The sequence below is a fragment of the Galeopterus variegatus genome, unplaced genomic scaffold (genome assembly GCF_000696425.1).
Source record: "Galeopterus variegatus unplaced genomic scaffold, G_variegatus-3.0.2 Scaffold1321, whole genome shotgun sequence".
Lineage (NCBI taxonomy): Eukaryota > Metazoa > Chordata > Mammalia > Dermoptera > Cynocephalidae > Galeopterus > Galeopterus variegatus.
In genome coordinates, this window is record NW_007727432.1 from 262,568 (window position 1) to 286,254 (window position 23,687).

The following is a 23,687-nucleotide window of genomic DNA, read 5'->3' on the forward strand; positions in this document are numbered from 1 at the left end:
CCCCCCCCCCCCCCCCCCGCCTACTGATCTGTATTTTTTATTTATTTTATTTCTTTTGCTGGCTGACACAGGGATCGAACCCCAAACCTTGGTGTTCCCAGTGATTCATGTTTTTTAACCTTTAAAAATATTTACAAATATGTTATTGTATCCCCCTAAGAAACATGCAAGTGTTATACTCTTTGAACAGATTAGGAAATCAAAGTGCAGACAGATCAGGCGATATGGTTAGTGATAAATCTAGGAAAAAAATCCAGATCTCTTAATTTCAAAATATCTAATCCTATTCTTTGTCCACCAGTGAGTAAATGGGAAGGTTAATGATTAAGTCACTTTCTTGCAGATGGCTGAGACAAATGGGTAGCTTTAGGGGCCCTAGAAGTAATTTTGAATATAGCCATCCTTTAAAAAATAAGTTTGAAGGACATCCACAGTTGTTGGAAGGAGGGAAGAGATGCTGTCACGTGGTATTCATTTGCAGGGATCATATTTTCCTGAGTCAGAAGGGGGTTAAGGAACCTGCCAAATGCTTGAGAACAGGTTCAAATTATTGCAGAAGTGCGATGGGAAAGTATGATTGATTGAGCTTAAGAGTATTTGCCTTATTCTTCAATGGGTTCCCTTTCTGCTGTTATTTCTTCCAATTTTATGATTCCTCTTTAAAAACTTATCTCTAAATAAGAAAATGATTTGAAGAAATGGCTTGAAACCCTTACCTTGACATTTTGGCAATGTGTGGAGACATTAAAGCTTGCTACGCTCATTTTTGTTATTGTATGTGACAGTTATTTAATATTAACTGGCCACCAAGAATGTGGTGACAATGAACTAGAACTAGAACCTAAGAGAGGCAAGGAAAATAGAAGGATCCTGCCCTTAAAAGTGGCTTATGGGATTCTGCCCTTCATTGGGGCAGGGACTTTGTCTTGCTTCCCACTATATCACTCCTGCTCTCAGATATAGAATAGGGCCTGGCACATAATAAGCAGTCAGTAAATATCTGTATGAGTGAATGAATGAATGGATGCGTGAACAAAATCTTACAAAATGACTGCTAGTAGATTTTACATGATGAGAAACTATAGAGAAAAGCGGCGAACAGGGTCAGGTAAGATTATTCAAGGAAGGACTATTGGAGTGTTTAGTGATTTAGTGAGAAGGGATGAAAAAATGATCAGACTAATACAAAGTTTAATCATTTTGCATAGTAGCCCTGGTAGAATTTTTAGGCAGTAGGAGCCTAGATTGATAAAGGCGTTTTTAAGACCCAAATCTAGGCTGGATAGGGGACAATGTGACAGTAGACTGGGTGGTGAATTAAAAAGCATCAAGTGGTTTGAGATATGGATGAGGGAGAGCAGCTCTGGTCTAAAGATGTGAGAGAGGAGATGTAAAGGTGCTTTGGATATAGTGGGTATGTAATAAATGCTAGTTGAATGGATGTGCTAGCAGTAGGCTGCTTTTGGTCTTAGATAAGTGCCATGATGTACTACTTCAGAAAGTCTGCTGTACATAGCAACTGTATGTAGGATGGACTGATCATGTGTGTATGTGCCTGCCTGTGTACATGTCTGTGCGCAGATCGGGAGGGCAATTGAAAGAGAGATCTGTTAGGTTATTATTGTAGCTTAAACTGTGTTGGCTAAAAACATATAAAAGAGTGAAAGCGATGTTAGAATTAAGACATAGTGATAGATTGGAGATGGTGGACGAAGGAAAGAGGGAGGAAGAATAATTCCAAGATTCGGAGACTAGAAAAATGGGGTAAATGGTGGTGATGACTGAACTATCAAAAGAATGGCATTTTGGGGAAAGACGAAAGCAGTTATCTAGAGGCCTGTTACTGAAGAAAACATTACAACATGAAAATATAAATATAAGCAGTTGTTGAAAGTGCGACATGAAGGAGATGTCCAGTAGTGCTGAAGTGTTGAGTGAGGTTTCTCAACCTCAGCATTACTGAAATTTGGGGCTGGATAATTCTTTGGTGGTGAGGGGTGGAGGGTGTGGGGACTGTCCTGTGTATTGTGGGATGTTTAGCAGCATCCCTGGCTTCTGCCTTCTACCCACTAGATGCCAGTAGCAACCCATCCCCAGCTATGACAACCAAAAATGTCTCCACACATTGCTAAAATGTCCCCTGGGGGGAAATCTTCCCCAATTGAAAGCCATTGATATAGAGGCCAAAAATTAAGGTACCATAGCTTAAATCTTGGGGTACAGCAGGAGGTGGGGATGGGGTGGGGGAGAAGGTAGATTTAAAGATCAAGACAGAATGATTGATTTGAAAGAATCAAAGTAAGAATGATTTAAGGAACCACATTAAGAGAACGTAGAATTGGGGAAAGCAAAAGAAGGGGGTCTTTGACCAGTTTTTGAAAATTGGCATTTGGTAAGAAAACTTAAATGAATGGAATGATTTCCTCCATTCGTTGAATATGGAGGGAGAATCTGCTTTAAATGATGGATTTACTTGGCTTCTTCTAGGGGCTCATGGGTACTAGTCTCTAGGTTAGAAACCCAGAGTGACTAAGCTGTGGTTCTGAAAACTTACTTTTCATACAAAGACCTGAACCACTACCTTGGCTTTGGAAACTTTTCAAGTGAACCTTCACTTTTTTGAACTTTGAAGATGTAGAAAAATAAATCCTATGGAGAGTACACATATTACATGGGCTGTCTCTTGCACATATATACACATAAACTGAAACAAAAATTTTGTTTTTACCTCCAAGAATGTGCCTATACAGAATTCTAGGACCCCATTTTGCCTAGCTGTCTTGGATATTGGTCAGTGTTGAAGATGAAAAGGGGACTCTTGGATTCACAAAATATTTGGGAGTTGAAGGACACTTACAGATCACCTGAGGTTATCTGTTTATCCCAGTGTTTTTTTTGTGTGTGTTTTTTTAAAACTTCTTAAAACCTGATGGGGCAGGGCATTCTTGAGAGGGAATGTTATGTTCAAAGGCAATGAGGGGTGAAATATTATTAGTTATTAAGGAACCTTCAGTTATTTAACAATGCTGAAGCATGAAGTGTGAAAACATGATGGAAGGAGGTAAGGTAGGAGGCCCATTCTCTAGGGAAGACAGGCAGCACACGACAAGAATGAATGAGAACACACACACACATACCAAGCTATGGCAGTCATTTTCTCAAATGAGGTTTTATCTAAAACCAAAAATACAAAAAACACATAAAGAGGAGCTATTTGGTATAACCCACTCACCATAGTGGCCCTGTAAGCACCCCCACAAAACACTAGGACGCTGAAACACTGAGGACTGTGAAAACCTCTCCAGGGGTCAACAAACTCTTTTTGTAATAGACCAGATAGTAAATATTTTTGGTTTTATGGGCCATGCATTTTCTGTTGCAACTGCAAGTGCTTAGCTCTGCCATTGTTCCTGAAAGGCAGCCATAAATGGTATGTAAACCAATGGGCAGGGCTGGATTTGGCCTGCTGCTGGCCATTTTGCTTGCTGACTCCTAAAACGCCCCTCACTTTTTTTTTAAACAAATGGGGAGTATGAGGTTGAGAACAGGGAAGCAAGTTGTCATTAATTGCTACCTTGTTCCTTTACATTTTGTTGTGCTGTCAAATAGAAATTTCTGAAATGTATATCTGTGGGTGTGTGTGAGAGAGACAGAGAATGAGAATGAGCTTTGCCCAAGAGTCTTTACGTAAACAGTACCTTTGACCATAGGTAAAGTATTTCTATCTCATAAAGCAGAGGCGCCCCTCAAAGCATGCCACTTTGAGAGAATATGGTGTCCTTGTAGCTACTCAGTGGTTGCTTCTCATCATATCTCCAATGAATAGTCTTGCCCTGTAAAGATACCTGCAGCTCTGTGGCAGGAAGAGTTTGAGGCCTAGTCTTCTTGCGGGAAATGGCTATATTTTTAGCATTTTAATTAGACACTGATGTGATCATTAGAGTTACTGAGAGAATGTGAACTATGTCAAGGCTATCTGAAGTGAGTGCAAAGTTGAAAGGACTGGAACATGTGTGACTTGGTATTGACTTTTTGTCCAAAAAAGAAAAAACAACAACCCCGAGTACTTTTTGTGCCAGACACTCTACTAAGCACTTCATGTGTTATCTCATTCAATCATTATAGAGGTATGTGGTGTTATTATCTCCATGTGAAAAAGGAGGCTCAGGGACGTTATGTACCTTGCCTAAAGTTGCATTCCTAAGTGAGTGGGAGAGCCAGGATTTGGACTCAGGCATTCTGAGGTCAGAGGTCATGACCTTACCCATTTTACTATATGGCCTCTCTCTTCACCTGATGGCATTGAAAAGTGAAGTTTGGGACCTGGATGTCCTAATTATTGATCTGATATTTGAGGAAGTTAGCACCGGAGATAAGTTTGCAGAAAAGCAGAAAAGAAAAAGGGATTCATTAAGATGAAGGTAATTAAAAAAAAAAAAAAGATGAAGGTAAAAGTGAAGCATGTAAAGTTCAGTATAGTAGAGGAGTTAATAAACTACATAGATCTTTGTTCCTTTCTATGTGTAGATGGGATGTAGAAAACATAGAGTGTGGAACTTAGAAGATGACTGACTTTGTTGATTGCATCCGTAGGGTCTTGAATTGGTAGCATCGAGGAGTTGACCTTTTCTACCGTAACTTATTTAGGAATTAAACATTGACTAAGTGATCATGGTATTTATGGATGAGCTGCACTTTTCTTTTAAAGAAAGTGGGAGAATTATGCCAGCAACAATGGTCCTGCTGCCTTGTGAAAAATCATTCCAGTGGCAAACCATAATGGGATTCTTCTTGGCCTGCCTTGTGGAATTTGTCTGACCTGCGTGCCTGTCCTCAGCCAGCTCAGAAAACTCCCTGGGCTTTATTGCTTTTACCTTCGAGAGGGTTGGCTCAGTTACTTCTGTAGCTGGGGGTACTCTTGCTAGGATATTTAGGTTTCCTTTCTCAAGAAAGGCAAGGCATGGAGAAATCCACATGGCCCTGGACTGCTTATTTTTCAGTTTTCTGAGCTTACATTGCAGTACTTTACCATCAAGGCAAGAACTACATGCTGTTTAATTGCCTCTAAGTATAACTGCTGCAAGCCTTAGTAATTATAGTTAACATTCTCTGCATTAACAATGCACTGTTCCCTTAGGGTTTTCACAGTGATTCACAAACAAATGCATTCAACTTTAAATAGCTCAGGAGGATTATAGGACCCAAAAGGTGAAGGATAGAGGATGTTTCCTGCTCTACAATTATTCAAAGCTTAGCACATAGGAAGGCAGAGGCATCCAGGACCTTAAAGTTTTGGTTGCCCTTGTCAGTGTTGTTACAAATAGTCATGTGCCCCAGGAAAGAAAGGTTTGAGCTTATTGAGAGAAAGAGTATGATGGTTTTTTGTTTGTTTTATTTCCTGATAAAAGGTCTAATGTTTAAAAACATCTAGGCTTAGAACTTGCCTCAGCTGGTTCACAAAGCTAGATTGAACTAGGCCTGGAAGGAAAGGAAATGTCAAGACAGTATAGAAAAAAATTTAAAAGTTTTTGTTTTCTAGTCACCTAGGTAAAGCTTACTACAGGTCTGGTATGAAAATATAAGATAGGTTTCCTTCCACCTGGAGAAAGTTCAGCGATTTTAATTTGGGGAGGGGACAGTTATAAAACAAAGGGAGTTTCCCCACTGGTACATGCCAGTGTTGTCTGACTGGAAATTCTAGAGAGAAGTGATATGGACTCATTACCATGAAGGAGATACCTGGTTTCTGCAATGGGGGCGTCAGGTTTGTTCTTCCTCTTGGCCCCAGATAAATGAGTGCGGGCAGTGCTGGTAGGGTGGGTAACTTCTCACATTGCTGGTTCAAGGGCTTGGGAACTTGTTGAAAAGTCAGAGTTGAATTCCTGTGTTTCTTTTTGACCAAGTTATCAATAATATTTTCAGATTTCAATCTTAACAGCGAAGGTATCCCAAACTTCAGCTTCCACGAGAATGATAGTGACAAATGTGCCTCACTTGGAAGAATTTCTGCCTTAGAAAGAGTCCATAGGTTGATTTATTAGTATCGAGAGGTGTCCCACGTGTATTATGGGGAGCATAATCTGCTCATTTGCTAGCAAGGTGGGAAGGCTGCACTTTGCCTTATCTTTTTGCAAGAGTGTGTATGTCATCTTTAAAGAGCTCTGAGATCCTCCTCATTCATTCCCGTAGAGCTAGGATTTGACTTGTAAGTCACAGGGTACAAAGAACTCACCTTCTTATTCCCACCCTGCTTCTACCTTTGCTTTTGTATATGGCTTATAGGCTTGCAAAGATGAAGAATTGTGTTTAACTCACTTGTATTAGATTTGATTCATTAGTTTGAGTCTTTAGGGATCTTTGAAGGTTCCAGAAAAGAAGTCAAGAGACTACAGGAAAGGTTCATTGACTAAGGCTCAAGAGGTAGAAATCACAAATAACCTGTGGTGTTTTAATAAAGAATTAGTATGGCACTGCTGGTCAATGAGGAGACTAAAGACTTTTGAACCATTGCACGGCAGCTTTACTTTTGAGAAGCAGAAACTTTCCAGGACAGCAGTGATGGATTATTTTGGGTAACTAACCAGGACCACAGGCTTTAAAAAGACAATTCTGGCCTCCTTATACCTTCAGCCTTTGATTACCTTTTTCCTCCTCTCTATTTAGAGAGGAGTCAGCTATATAAAAGAGGGTGGGCTTCCTTTTCTTACCAAATAAAACCTTTCTCCCTGGAGAGGTCCCCTCCCCCCCATTTTTTAGTGTTTCTCTACTGTAATAACCAAAATAAGATATACATTCCTGCAGAATATTTCAGTGTAGAGTGAAGAGCAGAGGTGAGGACATCCATAAGTGGGAACCTGAAAAACTTGCCATACAATACAGACCGTACTGATGGGAATAGATTTGGGGAAGATGTAGAGATAGGGAAGGAAAAAGAGATTAAAAAGGAGCTCCTAATTTCTATCCCTCTTCACATTCTCTTTATGAGAAATACAAGGCAGCCTGCTACTCATTGTAAAGGACCTTCCCACAGTTATTCTTTTTCGGAGCTGGACTCTAGGACAAGAAAAGGCTGGATTTGGGGGCTGCATAACTGACCCTGTTGCTCTCTTTTCTTCCATCTTGCAAATCTCCCACCCCGGATTTCCAGCTGAAAAAGAAGCAGGTGTACGTAGATAAGGTGGAGAAGATGCAGCAGGCCCTTGTACAGCTCCAGGCAGCATGTGAAAAACGTGAGCAGCTGGATCACCGTCTCCGCACACGGCTGGAGAGGGAACTGGAATCTCTCAGGATCCAGCAGGTATGGAGAACTTAAAGGAAGAAAGAAAAAAACAGTAAGAAAACGAGATTATTCCTGGTTGGTTATTTTTCAGTTGGTGTCTGACATGAACACAAAAAGTACACATTTGCTCGTCTTTACATTTTTTACCGCACCTGATCTGACTCCAGAGTGCCTCCCAATTATAAATACTAAGTCCTTAGCTTCCTGTCCCAGTGAAATCCATAATGCCTGTGATCTTGCACCTTTTATTTTCACCTGAACCCCAGAAACAGTAGATCCTATGAGAAGTGAAGCTATACAAAGAGACTCCTGGACATTTTAGAATTGGAAATGGTCTTTAGGAATCTTCTGTCTATACTGCCCCTTGGTTTTAAATGAGAGAAAATTGAGACCTGGGAAATATTGCACGACTCACTAAAGATCACACACCAAGTTAGGGTCAAGGTAGGAACTAAATCCTAGATTTTTAAATTTCCATTTCTATTGTGTACCATGCTAGCAGGCAGAGATGGCTGTTTTTACCCCACTGATCCACTGTCTGAGCAGCATGACAGTTTGATATGATAGACTCCTTTCCTGACCAAAGGAGTCTCACATTCAAACCCAAGTTAGGAAGTCCTGTGGCCTTAGGAGGAGATATGAATTCCCCTTGCTTCTTTCTGAATCAGAATCCAAAGCGAAGTAGCTTGGGCAGTAATCCTTTCTAAGAATAAGGATTCTTTGGACATCCTGGTTCTTTCCTCATTAACCTGAGGGAACTGACATCTCCCCCAACAGCGCCAGGGCAGCTCGCAGCCCACCAACGTGTCAGAATACAATGCAGCTGCACTGATGGAGCTCCTTCGGGAGAAGGAGGAGAGGATCCTAGCCCTGGAAGCTGATATGACAAAGTGGGAGCAGAAGTATTTGGAGGAGAATGTGATGAGACATTTTGCTCTGGATGCTGCTGCAACCGTCGCTGCTCAGAGGTAAGCCATTAGCTGGTAGGGCCACTACTTGAAGGGTGTAAGTGGGAACAACAGAAAGGTAACCGATTCGCAGATTTCCCAGTGTTTTCTTTTCTTTAATATTCGTTTCCCCCATCCTCTCCCCCACCCCAGCTTTCTTCTTAAGTGTGTTTTCTTTCATGTAGTTATGCAGAAACTGAACGGCTGTGGGGACAGAAGGTCAGGGATTTGGGGGAGGGAAAGAAAAGCTGCTTTATGAACTTATTGGAGTCATAGCTTAAGCTTTCCTGAGGGGCAGAGCAGTTGCAGATGGGATCAGCTGAATGTCACACCTTCTTCCCCAGAGCCACAGATTCTTTTAGCTACATGTGCAGGTTGTTTAGCCCCAGGACTGGAATGAAAGCCCCTCCTGAGAAATGCCACTCAGAAGCTAAATGTCACTCAGGAGTGGCTGCTGCCATTTGATAGTTCTGGCTTGTCCAAGGTATGTCAAAGGCTGTGCTGAACATGAATCCACCCCTGCCCTTTGAGAAGGTCTATATTTGAAGGCCACATTCTCTGTGTGCATGAGCTCATCACATGGGAGCAGTCACATTCCACCTGGGAGGGGAGAGAAAGTGGCGGGAGGATGTGTAGTTTTTGCTTCTTGATTGTTCCTCTTTTCATACTGTAAAACTTAATTTTTGGCCTTTGAAGGAAACAATTGCTTTTATCCCATTTTCTGTCTCACTGCTGTTCATAATCATCAGTTGGGAAAGAAAGAAAGAAAGAAAGAAACAGCAAAAATGAAATTTAGATCAGGTGGTGACTTGGGTTGTGGAGATAACAGATAACTCCTTGGTCTGCAGTTGGGGATTGAAGGTGGGCTTACAGCATAATGCACCCAGATAGGTCTCTTCAGAAACTTATTAACAACCACAGTGTTGTTTTTAACATTCCCTAATGTGGTAAGCCGGCAGAGTCTGGAAGTACTTGCCAGACTTTGGGCTGGGATATGTGTGTGGAGGGGGTGGTGGATACATTTATGTTTGAGTCTTTCTTATGCTGAATCAGAAGAGGAGGGAGGGTCAGTGCTTAAGAGCTGGACCCGTGCTTTGTAAACCTACTCTCAGTTCTCCAGGAAGACAAGTTATGTCTCTCTAATGTGATATACCTGTCTTCAGATATCCCCTATACCTTAAATAGATTGAAGCTGCCTGTGGCTTGATTTTGAGGTCCTCATGGGCTTAAGCTTCTCTGGCTTTGTTTCCTGAGAAAGGCCTGCTCAATACATGCTGGTGTGGTAATAATAGGGTGTACAGAAACCCCAGCTCATCCAGAAGATGGGCGTGAGGTTTGTAGGCAGATCAGAAGCAGAATTCAGCAGAATTTTACCTGCTAGCTCCCAAGGAAACATCTGTACCAGGCACTTCTTCAGAGGTTGTTCTTAAAACCCTAACACTGAAAACATTGTCACTGTCGGCTGATGGGGAGATGCAGGGTAATTTTGTCATCTTTAGGCAGAAGCTTAGAAAGATACAGCTCATGAGCATGTACAGTGTGAGAAAATGTTGGGAAGCTAGGGTTCTTGGTGCTGACTTCAGAGTAGACTCCAGGTAAAAATTCAGAAGGCTAGTGGGTTGTCACCTGGGACCTTGTATAAAGAAACTAACCACCTTCCTTCCTCCCTCCCTTGAAACTTTTGAATATTGGGGGAACCCCCTTTCAGATGGATTCCTAGAATCCGTTGCTTCCCATAAGGTAGATTTAATTTAAATCACATTCCTTTAAATGACCAGGTGGAAAGTTTCCATGTAATCGCTATTTTTGCAAAATGTGCATGCTTATCATTAAATATAATAAAACACAGCCAGTTCCCACTTAATAGGAACACTTTCTGATAGTTCACAGACAAACATTCCAGATCTGGACTGTGTGCATTTTTTGCATGCTAGGAATCCAACCCATAGGAGAGATGGAGAGATAGAGAGACTGCATTCAAAAAGAAAAGAAAAGAAAAGAAATTTTTGTAAAATGAGAGAACTGGACTAGGTGATTCCTCCAGACTCTTCTATTTCTGGGATTATGCTATATTTCCAAAAATAGTGGCTCTTATGCTCTGACACAGAGATTGGTTTTCTTTTCTTTCTTCATGCAGTTTCAAATTTGGGAGGTAACATTCAGAAAATTTTATTTCAGAACCTGTGGGCTCTTCTGCCTTTCTTTCCAACATCTCTCCCCATTTCTGTACTGTCCACGTGCTTCCCTCTTCCTCCTTCAAACCCAAAATGGAGGTATTGGCCAAGGTTCTGCCCTTTGCCCCATTCTGTGGTAAAAGCTTTATATTCTTTTTGCTTTCAAAATAATTTTTAAGTGCCTAGGATATTGGCTGCAGATGGAAAGTGCTCAAAATATATTTGAAGACAGAAGGAAGAAAAGAAGGAAGAAAAAAGGAAGGAAGGAGAAAAGAGGAAGTGAGAGAAGATGATTTTTAAATGTGTAACTTAAACCCTTAAATCTAATGCCACATTTTAATGGCCTGCTTCGTTTCTGTGTATTCTGCTAGTATTGCAAACTTCATATGTTCCAAACCTAATAGCTCATAAGTAAATGACAGGTTTCACAATTAGAACTTCTTGCTTGGGTGGTGTCAGTGGTAGTTGTAGAAGACAGAGTATTTTCAATTAAGGTATCAGTTACATATTTTTAAAAATCCTATGTTTTAAGTATATAATTTGATAAATGTTTGGTAATTATATACAATAGTGTAGCCACCACCACAATCAAGGTAAGAGGACATGTTCTAAAATGTCCCTGTACCCCTTGAACTTGATCTCTTCCTCCCCTGCCTGACCCCAGGCAATGACTGATCTGCTTTTTTGTCATAAAATTATAATTTTCTTTTCTAGAATGTCATATAAGAGAAGTCATATTGTGTTTTTTTGGTTGACTTCTTGTGCTCAGCATAATTATTTTAAGATCCATCCAGATTGATGCCTGTATTAATAGTTTTTTTTTTTTTTTTTTTTTTTTTTTTTTTTTTTTTTTTTTTTTTTTTTTTTTTTTTTTATATTGCTGGGTAGTGTTTCATGGTGTGGATGTACACAGTTTATTTAACCGCTGGACTGATGATGAATATTTGCATTGTTTCCAGTTTTGGGCCATTGTGAATAATAAAATACAGATTTTTAATATAAGAACAGACAAGTGTCTTTTCTCAGTTGAGAAGACATAAGACATATTAGGTGGTCTATTTGTACCCCTTCCAACACTTTGATTCTATGAAGCACCTCTTGTCAAAAGGAAAGATGTCGATGCAGTGAGTTCAGACAAGATTAGGGTATGAGAAGTTAGGTTTGGCCTTCAAGAGTGCGGAAGCAGGCATCGTAGTCCATATGGATAGTGCTAGCATCGCTTTTCATGCCTAATGCAACTAGGCATCGGATACAGCAATTCTGTGATATTGGTCAGTTGCATGCTGAAGTGAATTGTATTTGATGAAAAGTTAAGAGGACCCAGAGAGAAAGTTGATGATTTTTTATCTTATTTAAAGTGAGTAGTTGATACTTAAAATATTTGTTTTGTTCAAAGTGATAACAGGAAATTTATTTACTTATCAAACACCTGCAGTGCTCCACAAGTTGCTGTTCTAAGCACTTTACACTTGTTATTTAGCTTCTCAACAATACTTTGAGGTGTAGGTACTGTTATCCATTCTACAGAGGAGGAAAATGAGGCACAGAGGAGTTAAATATTTTGCCCAAGATCATACATAGCTACTGAAGGGCAGAAGAACCAGAATTTAGGTCTACATTTTTGTTGCCTTAGCTGCTATACTCTGCTGCCTCCTAGGTATAATGTAGCTCAAAGATGCTGAAATAGTGATTATTAGCTGTTCAGTAAGGTACTGTTTAAGGCTTATTACTTAGTCACTTGGAAATATTACAGAAAATCACAATAATATGGTCTACATTAAGGCTCCATATTATTGTGTCCCTGGAGAGCCCTCTGTAGATGCTTAATATAGAATGAAGGGAAATTACTACTTAGTAGGAATCCCTGTTCGTTCCCAGAAGACCCAATTTGGCAATGCAGATTTTTAGTTTCAGCTCACAAGCAGTGAATTTATTTCTGAAGAGCAGCAAAAGAATAACAAGATAACACACCCAATCGACCATGTAATTTATTAGTTTGCACTTACTGAATCAGGTTGTTACCTTTCTCTGAACGTGCAGTGTTTCATGTTTATTTTGGCAAAGTAAATCCAAGAAAGGAGGAAGTAAAGAAACGGAAAGCAGAAGGTAGGAGATGGTCCTACATATCACTCATGTCTACCTGTTCCTTCCTTGTAGGCATTTCTCAGCTTCCATCCTTTGCTTGCTTCTCATTCTGCGTTCTGTCTTAGTTATCTTATTCTTGGTTATAGCTTCTCTGTAATAATAATAATAACAACTCTGTAATAGTAACTTTGACATCTCTAAGATTAAAGTTACAATTTTCAACAACTTGTTGGATATTATCATATGGCTATTCTTAAGATATTTTCACTCCAGCGTACCTAAAACCAAAACCCATTACAGTGCTTTCCAAAGCACCTCTCCCGAGTTTCCTATCACAACAAACAATATGTCGTCTTTCCTAGTCATTTGAATTAGAAATCACAAAGTTCTCATTCATTTGTTCCTCTCCCTAACACCCACATTGAAAGAGTCTCCAAGTTCTATCAATTCTGCCTCCTACAGCCTGTTTCCACTTCCCTTGCCACTTTACCAGTTCATTATCTCTTGCTGGGATTATTGCAATCACCTTGCCAACAGGTCTGCCTGATTCCAGTGTCTCTCTCCTCTAATACCTCCATCACATTTCAGCAAGAGCTAATGCTGTCTTCCTAAAGCACAGCTCAAATCATTTCATTCCCCTCAAAAAGCTCTAATAATTTCCAGTGCCTATTGGAATAAAGTTCAAACTCATTCCTGTAGTGGTGGTTAATTATTTACTTTTTTCTCTTCCCTTGCAAGTTTCCTGCAGTCAAGGACTAGTCTTACCCATGTCTCTTCCCTCTCCAGCCTCCCAGCATCTTCAGACACAGTGCTCCACTTATGGTAGAGTTCATGTATTAAATAAACAACAGGATGCTATTGATAGGAAAGGATGTACTTGAAGTTTAAAAGGCTACTAGATGTTTTAATTAGGAGGTTGCTGGTGACATTTTAGAGAGCAGTTTGGATAATGTGATGGAGATAACTTTGTCAGAGAAAGGAAGGAGAGAGAAGGTATTGATAAAAACTGTTTACTTAGGAATTTGAGATATGGAGGATGTCAAATTCAGGAATATGCGGTTTGGGGTTGCAGGTTGTGTTTTCAGATCTTAGCCTGGCATCTCCTGATGTTCTTAAGGATAGCCTCAGAGTATTGGAAGGTAGCAGGTCAAGCTGCTCTTTCAAACACCGTGCTTGCATGCTTTTGCCTAAGCCATTTTCCTAGTAGTCCTAGTCTTCTAAAAGGAAGATTGATGCTGAGGGCTGCCCTGGCAGCCCTGTAGGAATTCACTAAGTGCCCCACATTTTCAGGCCCCATTCCTGAGGAGTTCACAGTGTCCATATCAATTAGCTGGCGGAGCTCTGAGTCTCCAAAATGGTCTTTTATGCAATGAAAGTGGCAGTAGGCCAGCACTGGTTCCCCCAGTGACAAACCGTATGCTCAAGTCCCCAGTGTCCATAGACACCGTGCACTTTTTGAGAGGCCTGGCTCTAAAGCTTCAGCCATCAAATAGGAACTCTGCAGTGCAGGGATTGCCTCCAGGATTATACCAAGAGCTGGAATTCTTTCAAGTCCTACTCTCTCATGTGTTATTCTCCTTCTACCTACGTACTTCTTTCTTAATAACAGGTAGCTGTGTCGAGTGCTTTTCCTGGGCCTGACACTGTGTTTTTTACATGCATAATTTAGTTTTATCCCCTGTGAGATGAACAATTATCGTTCCCATTTTGCATATGAGGAGACTGAAACTTAAAGCAAGTAACTGACTTTCTGAGGTCACGGAGTTTGTTAGTGGCACAGCACTTGGGGAAGCTGGATCTTGACCCTGGGGTTGTCAATAATCAAAGCTGTGCTCTGAAGCAGTAGCCAGTGCTGCTTCCTCTTGGGTACCCAGTAGGACTACAAGCATGTGAATTGCACTAGAGGAAGTGTAGAATTCTGAGATGTTAAAATATTTTGAATTTAGCAAGTGATGAGAGCCACTGTATTCCTTACCCTTCTTGCTCTCTAATTATTTCACCGTTCCAATAAATGGTTTCAACCTTGCATATAAGGTACAAGCATTTGGGGGAACAGGAGTTTTGCAGAGACTCACCAAAATTCCCCAACCTTAACATCAGCTTTCTGCCTCTTCTTTCCTTTGCCACTACACTCCAATCTGCACTGGTCACAATCTCGAAGCTAAGAGAACAGAGCCAGCTGCCAGCAGAAAATAAGCCTGGAGTCCTCCCACAGATCCTCACTCTCTTAGGAAGTGTAATGAAGCATTGCCAGTTCAATGTTTTCTCAGCCTATTGTTTAATTTCCTTTAAGACCAATATAATTACATCAGTATTCTCCCTAATCCTAATACCCTAATACCTCTGTGTTTGTATCTCTCTCTGTTTCTCTCTCTCTCTCTCTCTCTCTCTCTCTGACACACACACACACACACACACACACACAGTTTTCCTTATTAATTGGTCTTTGAGTTAATGGCCTGAGACACTTTCAGATGGAACATGACGGTCCTTTATGCAGTCAGGGATTCTGGCAAGAGAACAGTCACTTAGTCGGGATAGACTCGACGATTTGGTGCTAGAGTTTTCCAGATGTAGATTAGATAGGAACGGAGTGGTACCGACTCAAAGGCCCTGCTCGGTGGCTCGTATGCCCTACCTGATCTTAGCTGTTGATGTGTCTATTGTTTGTTTCTAGCACTCAGGTGTAGTTACAATATTCATCTGCAGCAATAAGCTACTTAGTACACCCTCTGACTTCCTTCAAAGTCTGGCCTTTCCCCCTTCCTGACTGTCATAAGAATAAAGTGGAAATACATACACATTCTCATTGCTTGGCCGTGATCTAGAATCGTGAAGGGACTATCTGCCAGAAGGTTTTGGGAGGATGTCTTCCCAGTTCTAAAGGCAAACCTGTGCACATCTCATAGGATCTCTCCCTGATTTTTGCAGCCATATCCATGCCAATAACCTCTTCTGTCCTGAAAGCTGAACCTTCCTATCTTGGAGGCTCTTACCATTAAGTCACCCAGAAACCAACTGTTCCTACCGAGATTGATTTCAGCTTAGGGCTTTCTAGTGAAGCCTCTTTTGACATAGGAGGGAGATAGCCTGCATTGATTTTGCACCCCTTCCATTGTCATCACTGCCATCTTCCTCCCCAGGGACACAACGGTCATCAACCACTCTCCTAATACCAGCTACGACACAGCTCTAGAAGCTCGCATCCAGAAGGAGGAGGAAGAAATCCTGATGGTCAACAAGCGTTGCCTTGACATGGAGGGCAGGTAAAGTGTTGATCTGGACCCAGACGGACCTAAGAAGTTAGTATAGAGACCAGATAGGTCAGTAGGGAAGGGCAGGCATCTTTATTCACAACTGGGGAACATGATCATGCAGCCTCCCCCCCCCCCACTACCTTCACCCCTGCCAGCCTGTTACTTAGGGTTTGAGATGTAATGACCTTTACCTTGATCATTCCCACTGACCGTGGAATTCCAAGTAGGGCTGCTGTTCCCTTGGCCTTCCTAATTGCTTTCCGTCTGCCCTCTGCCAGAGCTGAATTGTTGGCATTTGCACCCTGGGATATTCTTTCTAGCACTACACCTCAACCCTGTGATATAGCTGACTACTCAGTAAAAAACATCCACTCAAACTGGGAGTTAGATCACCTGATGCCTCTTATAAACTCATGATCATTTACTTATTACCTGAAGGTTGTGGCTCATTCATAGGAGATCTCATCTTCTCACTGAACACATTGTTTTCATTGACCCCAATCCTTCACTAGAGTGCCCACGACGTGGGTTCATTCTGTCATGTACATACGCCTTCCTTTTCACCAGTACTTTACCTTGACTTCCTAAGGTTTAAGAAATAGCTCCTGGATGCTCTGCTGTATCCATTTGGGTGTACAGAAAGACATTAAAAAAAAAAATCTTGTAGTATATCAACCCTTGTCTTCCAACTCAGAACCAACTAGACCACCCCTTAGTCAAAAAGATGATGGGAACTCAAGTCCATGTAAGCAGTGGGTCCAGAACACGGAGGTAGCAACAAAGTAGTTTATATGGTCTTTGTCTTTGGCTCCTAGGATTAAGATCCTCCATGCCCAGATTATTGAGAAGGATGCCATGATCAAAGTACTCCAGCAGCGTTCCAGGAAAGAGCCGAGTAAGACAGAGCAGCTGTCATCAATGCGGCCGGCAAAATCTCTGATGTCCATTTCCAATGCTGGGTCAGGCTTGCTTTCCCACTCATCCACCCTGACTGGTACCCCCATCATGGAAGAGAGGCGGGACGACAAGAGCTGGAAGGGGAGCCTAGGTAATGACAGTAAATGGGAAGATTATAATCACACATTCAAAGAGAAGCCCTGACTGAGATGTGTCCCTGCAGCAAGGAAAAGAGGCGATGGCCTAGGTCTGAAGAGGAAGATGTGCAGGTTGGGGTTTTCCCCTCCTTAGAGGTTAGCTGCATGTTCGGGAGCTCCTTCCCACCGTGAAGTCTCATGGTGAGAACACTGATTGAGGCCAGTTCCTGAAAAGATAAGAATCCTGAGTCCTGTTTGGGTGGGAAAGAAGATAACTTCACTTTCCTCTATAGAATTCTCAGATTTGGCCTTTGCCATGTGGGACCTTTTGTCTTTGTCCAAAGCCCATGTCGCCTTCGTGTCATTCAAAATTTCAAAATTCCAGCACTTTTATGTTCCTTCCACCCCTATAATAGGAGGACCCAGAGTTCTAGTTAGCTAAATAGAGCTGGGTGGCAGGTTTTTGTTACCAGAATGTTCTGATATGAGGACAGAATGTACTTTTTCATTCCATTCCTGTCTATTTCTTCCCCTCTAATCAAAACCCCAGGAGTATTGAGGATACCAAAAGGTACATTTTTAGAGCCCAAGGAAGCAAGCTATGTGTATTTTTATTTTGGTGCTTCTTGTTGCTTTTTATTACCTTTCTCGGTCTTCTGACGGTGTCTTGGTTAGAGTAAGCATTGTGGGGACGTGGTCATGGCTCAGAACCTTAGATCACTTAATATTATCACACTCATCTGTGTCCACAGACTTCTTCCCTCAGTCCTTCCCAGCTTTCTGGTATAGTGTAGTGTAGTGTTTATGAGTGGAACCGAGTAGAATTCTAACAACTCGGTGGAACATATTAAGCATTGGAAAAATCAATCAAAACAGATACCAAAAACACTTAAAAGATTCAATCTATTGTTCTGAGAGTTGGATAAGGAGGACCAGAAGGGATCTTCCAAGTCTGAAGTAAACTTTTAGCCCTCGTGAGAAGTGCTTGACAAACTGATTCCTGGGTTGCTGGAGGCAAAAATAAAGAATTTCGACCCGTTCATATTTCTCCTGAACTCTTACAAGGGAGAACAGGTAATCAGATGTCTGGATTTGATTGACCTGTTGTTTTCAACCTCTTTCCCTCTTTCATTTGTAGGTATTCTCCTGGGTGGAGACTACCGCGCCGAGTATGTCCCTTCCACACCATCACCTGTGCCACCCTCGACTCCTTTGCTCTCGGCTCACTCCAAGACAGGCAGCCGAGACTGCAGCACCCAAACTGAACGTGGGACGGAACCGAACAAAACTGCCGCTGTTGCTCCCATCTCTGTTCCTGCTCCAGTTGCCGCTGCCGCCACTGCTGTTGCCATCTCTGCCACTGCTGCCACCAACACTGCCACCGCTGCCACCAACACCACCACCATGGTAGCTGCTGCTCCAGTTGCTGCTGCTCCAGCTGCTACTGCTGCTGTTGCTGCTGCCCAACCTCCAGCAACTGCTGCTGCTATTGCTGCTGCTGTTTCTCCAGCTGCTGCTGCTCAGATTCCAGCTGCTGCCTCTGCTGCTGCTGCTGTTGCTCCTGCTGCTGCTGCTGCTGTTCAGGTTGCTCCAGCTGCTCCGGCTCCGGTTCCAGCTCCCGTTCCGGTTCCGGCTCCAGCAGTGGCTCAGGCTTCTGCTCCGGCTCAGGCTCAGGCACCAACTCCGGCTGCGGCTGCGGCTCCTACTCCAGCTCCAGCTCCAACTCCAGCTTTGGCTCAGGCTGAGGCTCCTGCAAGTCCAGCTGCCGGCTCTGGACCACGTCGTTTGTCTATACCAAGTGTGACCTGCAATCCAGACAAGACAGGTAATAATTCTCTGTAGCAGGTAGCTTTTGGTTCTGCCTTCAAATACAGATTAGTTTGTTGGTGCCTGCTGTTTAGGCAGCATTGGTCATTGGGACTGAATTTTTCATGTTCTAACGGGGTTTCATCAGGGGAGAGAAGAGAAGAGAGTCTGTAAATGACTTCTTGTCCACTAAGATGGGGCCAGGCACAAGTAAAGGCCATCCCCCCAGTAGAAGCTAATGAGGAGGGTGGCAGGCAAGTCTCACTTTGCCATTGGGCTCTAGTGCTGTGTAGTTCTACAAATTTGAGATTTTACCTTGTCCTTAAGTGTTTTCTAATCCATTATTTTCATTTAGATGGCCCTGTTTTCCACTCCAATACTCTGGAAAGAAAAACTCCCATTCAGATCCTGGGACAAGAGCCTGATGCAGAGATGGTGGAATATCTCATCTAAACGGCCAAATCAAAAGCTACAGTTTATCAGCAAGAATGCTTTTAATCATTTTCCCCTTTTGTTTGTTCTTATTTTGAGGGCAAGGACAAGGGTTGGGGGGAGGGAATGTTTTTTAAAGGGACTTTTTATTGGGACAATATAGTACTTTAAGAAATACCATGTGAACTCCAGTCTGTTCTGGTGTGCTTATACTTAGGGAGTACCTCTAAAGACAGATTAATCAGAATGTGCTCTGAAGTTTATTGTTTGGATTTATACAAATACTAGGACTGTATTTGTAACAGGTAGATATACATCAATGTTTTCAGTGTGCTTAAATTTGTTTAAAATTTCCATATTCCAGATCATTTTTTCTTGAAGAGCACAGTATGTGTGGAAGACAGTGTGTAACACGTAGTTCGGAAGTGGGAAGCTGGACAGAATTTGAGTGTGTCCTGTTTTGTATAGTTACTATCTAGACAGCAGCCAGAGAAAGCTCTCACCTCGGGCTCACGAAAGGGAATAGTTTTAAGAACTATGTAAGCTGGAGGAAAGGTAGGGAGTTATTGGGGAAGGGTGCTGGAGCTCATTTCACTTCTCAATTTCCCAGCTACCCTGCCCCAGGGGTTGGCATTTATCTTCATTTCAGTGGTGCTTTGGAAGTGGATTCTTTTGGTTCCCTCTGGAGGTTCATACATTCGTATATATGCTCTGGAGAAATTTATGCATTTGAATAATTAATATATTGCTTTCAGATGCTAGGAGAGTAAATTAACTGAGTGATGCACAGCTTCCTCTCTCTTAGGGAGTTAGACCATCAGAGACCTGGATGGAGAGTTGCATGAGGTGCTGTAGGCAGACTTTTGTAGTCCATGGGTAGCCATGAACACAGCTCGCTTGCCATTTGTAAGACCAATCAGCTTAGTGTTTATTTCTTCTACAGCTGATTCACTGGCTGGGTCACCAGTCTCAATCATTTACAAAATGAGGAAGTGTTTTTGTTGACAGTTTGAACGCTTTGAATTTCTGGTGACTACTTTGAAATAACTCATTTTGTTTTCCCAAATTTTTGGCATGTCCTGAAAGGCATATTTGACTATCACCTCCGAGGGAATAGCATCAGAAGCTCAAAGTACTATGCTGCAATCGAGGGAGAGGTTGATTGCAGCAGTGTCCTCAACTACCTCTTCTCACTGCCAGTGACTCTATCTTGGAATATCTTTAGGAATCAGTGGGAAATGTGGGCAGGGACCAAAGGACACAATGGCTCCAAGCCTTGCCATAGGGCTGCCTCCAAAGACACAGAGTGATACCAGTTGCCACAGTTCCCTGCCCTGTGTCACCTCTCTGCCCTTCATTAAGGTGACAAATCCACAGATGGCGTCAAGATCAGTTTTCAGGGGTATAGGGAGGGTGAGGGGTGTGGGGGGTGTTAGGTAAGGGTGGGGGGTACAGTTTTGGGGGATGTGTTAGTTAGAAACCAGATTAATAGAAGAGTAGGCCTGATATATTACATCATAAGCCGTAATGGCGGGAAGGAACTTTAGCAATATAGCCCTACTCCTCATTGTAATGATGAGGAATATGAGACCTGGAGAGGTTTGGTGACTTTTTCAAAATCTCACAGCACAGCTGTGTACTTTGCCAATTATCATACTTATTTGGGGAAACTCTTATATACCTAAAAAAAAAAAGTGCTTATTTTGAGAAAAGACATCTTTACAGTCCAGGGCATATGTAGTTTGTAAAATGTCCCTGGCTCGAGTAATTTGTACAGGGTGTGAATTCCTATCTTGCCTCTCCTGCAGTGCCTTGTGCAAGGTATTCCCTTTCCTGATCCCCATTTCAGCATCAAATCACATGAAACATCCCCCTAAAGAATCAACCCCACTTCTTTTCTCACTATGAGATTGGGTGTCTTGGATCATCTTATGGGGTTCCTCTGTGAGTATAGGAATGGCACATTTTTAACAGTATTCTTGTGTAGTTTCTAATTATCTTCCAAAGGAATTATTTTGTGTGGGAGTGGAGGGGGTGAGAAAAGAGAGAGGGTGATGTGATTTTCAGGCAGTCTTTTCACATTTTCAATAATGAAGTGATCATCCTAGCTACACATTAGTCCTTGGTTATAAAGTGAATCCCAAATAGAAATTAAAAATGCAGTTGTGTTAATACAAATTCATACTATCCTTTAGTCATAGGAGAAAACAAAATCAAATAGAAGCAGCAAGTAGCTAACTTTAGGAGAGCTACCTTCTATCCAAATAAATAAAAATAAAAACAAACCTTTCATCTACTCCTTTCATGGTTATAACACATTGCCAAAATTTTTGCTGGCTCTGGGAGCCATGATTTTAATCACATTCTGTAAGGTGACAGATGTCATACATTCCACATTGTGTGGCAGCCATCTCTTTAGACTCGTGTTTTAAAGAAAGGAGGAAGTTCTTGGCTAAGTACCATTTTGAACTTTCTGGAACATCTCTGTCCTCTCATACCAGAGGCAGTCTCTCTCAATCATAGTAGTAATTCATGCTCAGTCTTCAATCACAGGTAATTTGTTAAGTAGCATTGTACATCTAAGAGAGGGAAGAAGGCCATGTAGTAGGTGTGTTATGTTTATGGAGAAGATAGATTCAGCCTTTTCAGAAAATCTCTACTATGTATCCTTTTAAAAATTCAGGTTTATGGGAAAAATCTCAAGTTAGCCACCTTTTCACAATTATGTGGGTGTAACATTTGGGGGATCTTTCTGGACTCCCACTATCTATGCATTTTACTGGCACCTCAGGACAGGAGGGTTATCCTGTCTTAACTTGTGCTGCCTGGTGGTCTCTGGGGGCTTTCTAATTCAGTTGTACTCCAATGTCCCATGTACAGAAAAACTTCATTAGAACAAACTTTAATTGATTTAAAATTCCTATTAACAATTTTTAAAAAATAAAAGTAGTTTGAACTTTCTTTTAAAATCATGTATCTTGATTGTTGTTTTAATGAAAGATTTACTTTCAATGCTGTTTTTGAGCTTCAGGGTGACAGGACAGCAGTAACTAAAATATCTGCCATCATCTGCCATAGGAAACATACCAAGAGACCTGTCATGTTTTCTTTTTGTTGTTACACTGTTGGGTGGTATAGCAATTGGCAAATGAACAAACTGTACAAACTCCTTTTTATGAAGAGCCTAAACACTCAGAATATGGCAGCCTAAAGTGTATTACATTTGTACTAACTTTGATAAATTATATTCTCATGTGTGTTAGCTGTACAATGTCTTGTTATCTCAATTGCTCATTCCCATACAGAATATGTTACTTAAAATGGGTGCATTCTTACTGAAAATGTTTTCGAAGGAAGGCATCAGCTGTGGGCTATTGGCCACCAATTTCAGCCCACCACCATCCTTGGAAATATATCATCCAAGTGTCCTCCATCATCAGTAGGACGAGTGTTGGGATTTTCTTTGTTTTTTTCTGGTAGCAATGATGGGTTACATGGAGGCACCAAACCTCCTTCTGGTCTCCCTTGTCATTAATGGCATGTGTTTATAAAATGGAGAGGTGGGGTTGGCAGATGGTTAGAGAAGAATCGCCTTTGGTTTAAAATGTATGTGGTCCCATAATGATTGTGACCCCAGTCTGTAATCAACTGAGCTAGTTCCAATAAAGTTAAGCAGGTTTAAGTCCACTTTGTGCCTATCTTTTCACTGACAATAAAGTTAGCTATTTTAAAATGCAGTACCGTGTGGAAAATGCTTTGGTGTTAACCCAACAGAGGCTTTATTTGTGCTGTATCACTGATTATTTTCAATTCTGTATGCAGTGAAATTGCCTTTCAAAGGCAGCATGCAGCAGAATTTACATTTGCTTGAAGTATGGAATGTGATTATAGATTATAAAGTATTAAGACAACGCCACAGGCCACATGCTCTAATCGGTCTCTTTATATACGCAGGCAGCATATATTAAAAGCTTTGCATCTTTTTATCTCCTGGTTCCAAGGGATAAAATAGTGGCCACCCAAAGCGGAGAATTCATCCTTTGGTTAGCATTTTGGAAGGCCCCTTGATATTCTTTTCGTACCCTTGTTCTTATGCCAATTCATCAGTTTTGGTTGAGGGAGCTTGTTATTAAAAGCAAATTGAAACCACAAATGAGTTGGCTCTTCACTGGAAATGTTAAGGCTGCATTTACACTGCCCTTTCGGTGCCTCCTGCCTCCTGTTTACCAGTGAGTTTCAAACCTGCCTGGTAAAGAAAGGATCCCCCAAAACATTGAAATGGCATGTTTTCACGGTGAAATTGGCATAATGGATGTTGCAAAAAGGATGGAGTGGGGGTATAGAATTAATTTAACTGAAAATTTGATTTTTTTAAAGTTGGTCTTTATTCCCTCTATATTTATGATGAGAGCTTTGGAAACTCAATGAAAGCTCATCCCTCTTCTTCAAGACAAAGAAAGTGGTGTTAAGTTAACCACACCTTCTTACAAAGCATTCCTTTCAGAAATATGTTGTGCCCAGTTCTTAATGAGCAGTCACTCATAAGAAGAAAAAACCAGGTTTCCTTCCAAGGAGTGTGAGATAGCATTGTAGGAGCATTTCTAGAAATTATCCAGTAATATAACTGGTCTCATATCTGTGTGGTACTTCATCTCCCTTCCTGTGAGCCTTCT

General features: G+C 41.5%; 1 protein-coding gene across 1 annotated transcript in view; it reads left to right on the forward strand.

Moving 5' to 3' along the window:
* The window catches only part of AMOT (angiomotin), a 63,414-nt gene extending 40,663 nt beyond the window's left edge, over positions 1 to 22,751 (forward strand). The window contains exons 9-14 of the mRNA XM_008576263.1: positions 7,148 to 7,297; positions 8,057 to 8,247; positions 15,629 to 15,751; positions 16,558 to 16,790; positions 17,915 to 18,601; positions 18,938 to 22,751. Coding sequence (XP_008574485.1) covers positions 7,148 to 7,297; positions 8,057 to 8,247; positions 15,629 to 15,751; positions 16,558 to 16,790; positions 17,915 to 18,601; positions 18,938 to 19,035 — 1,482 coding nt within the window. The 3' untranslated portion in view covers positions 19,036 to 22,751. The remainder of the gene's footprint in view (positions 1 to 7,147; positions 7,298 to 8,056; positions 8,248 to 15,628; positions 15,752 to 16,557; positions 16,791 to 17,914; positions 18,602 to 18,937) is intronic.
* The last annotated feature ends 936 nt before the right edge of the window (positions 22,752 to 23,687 follow it).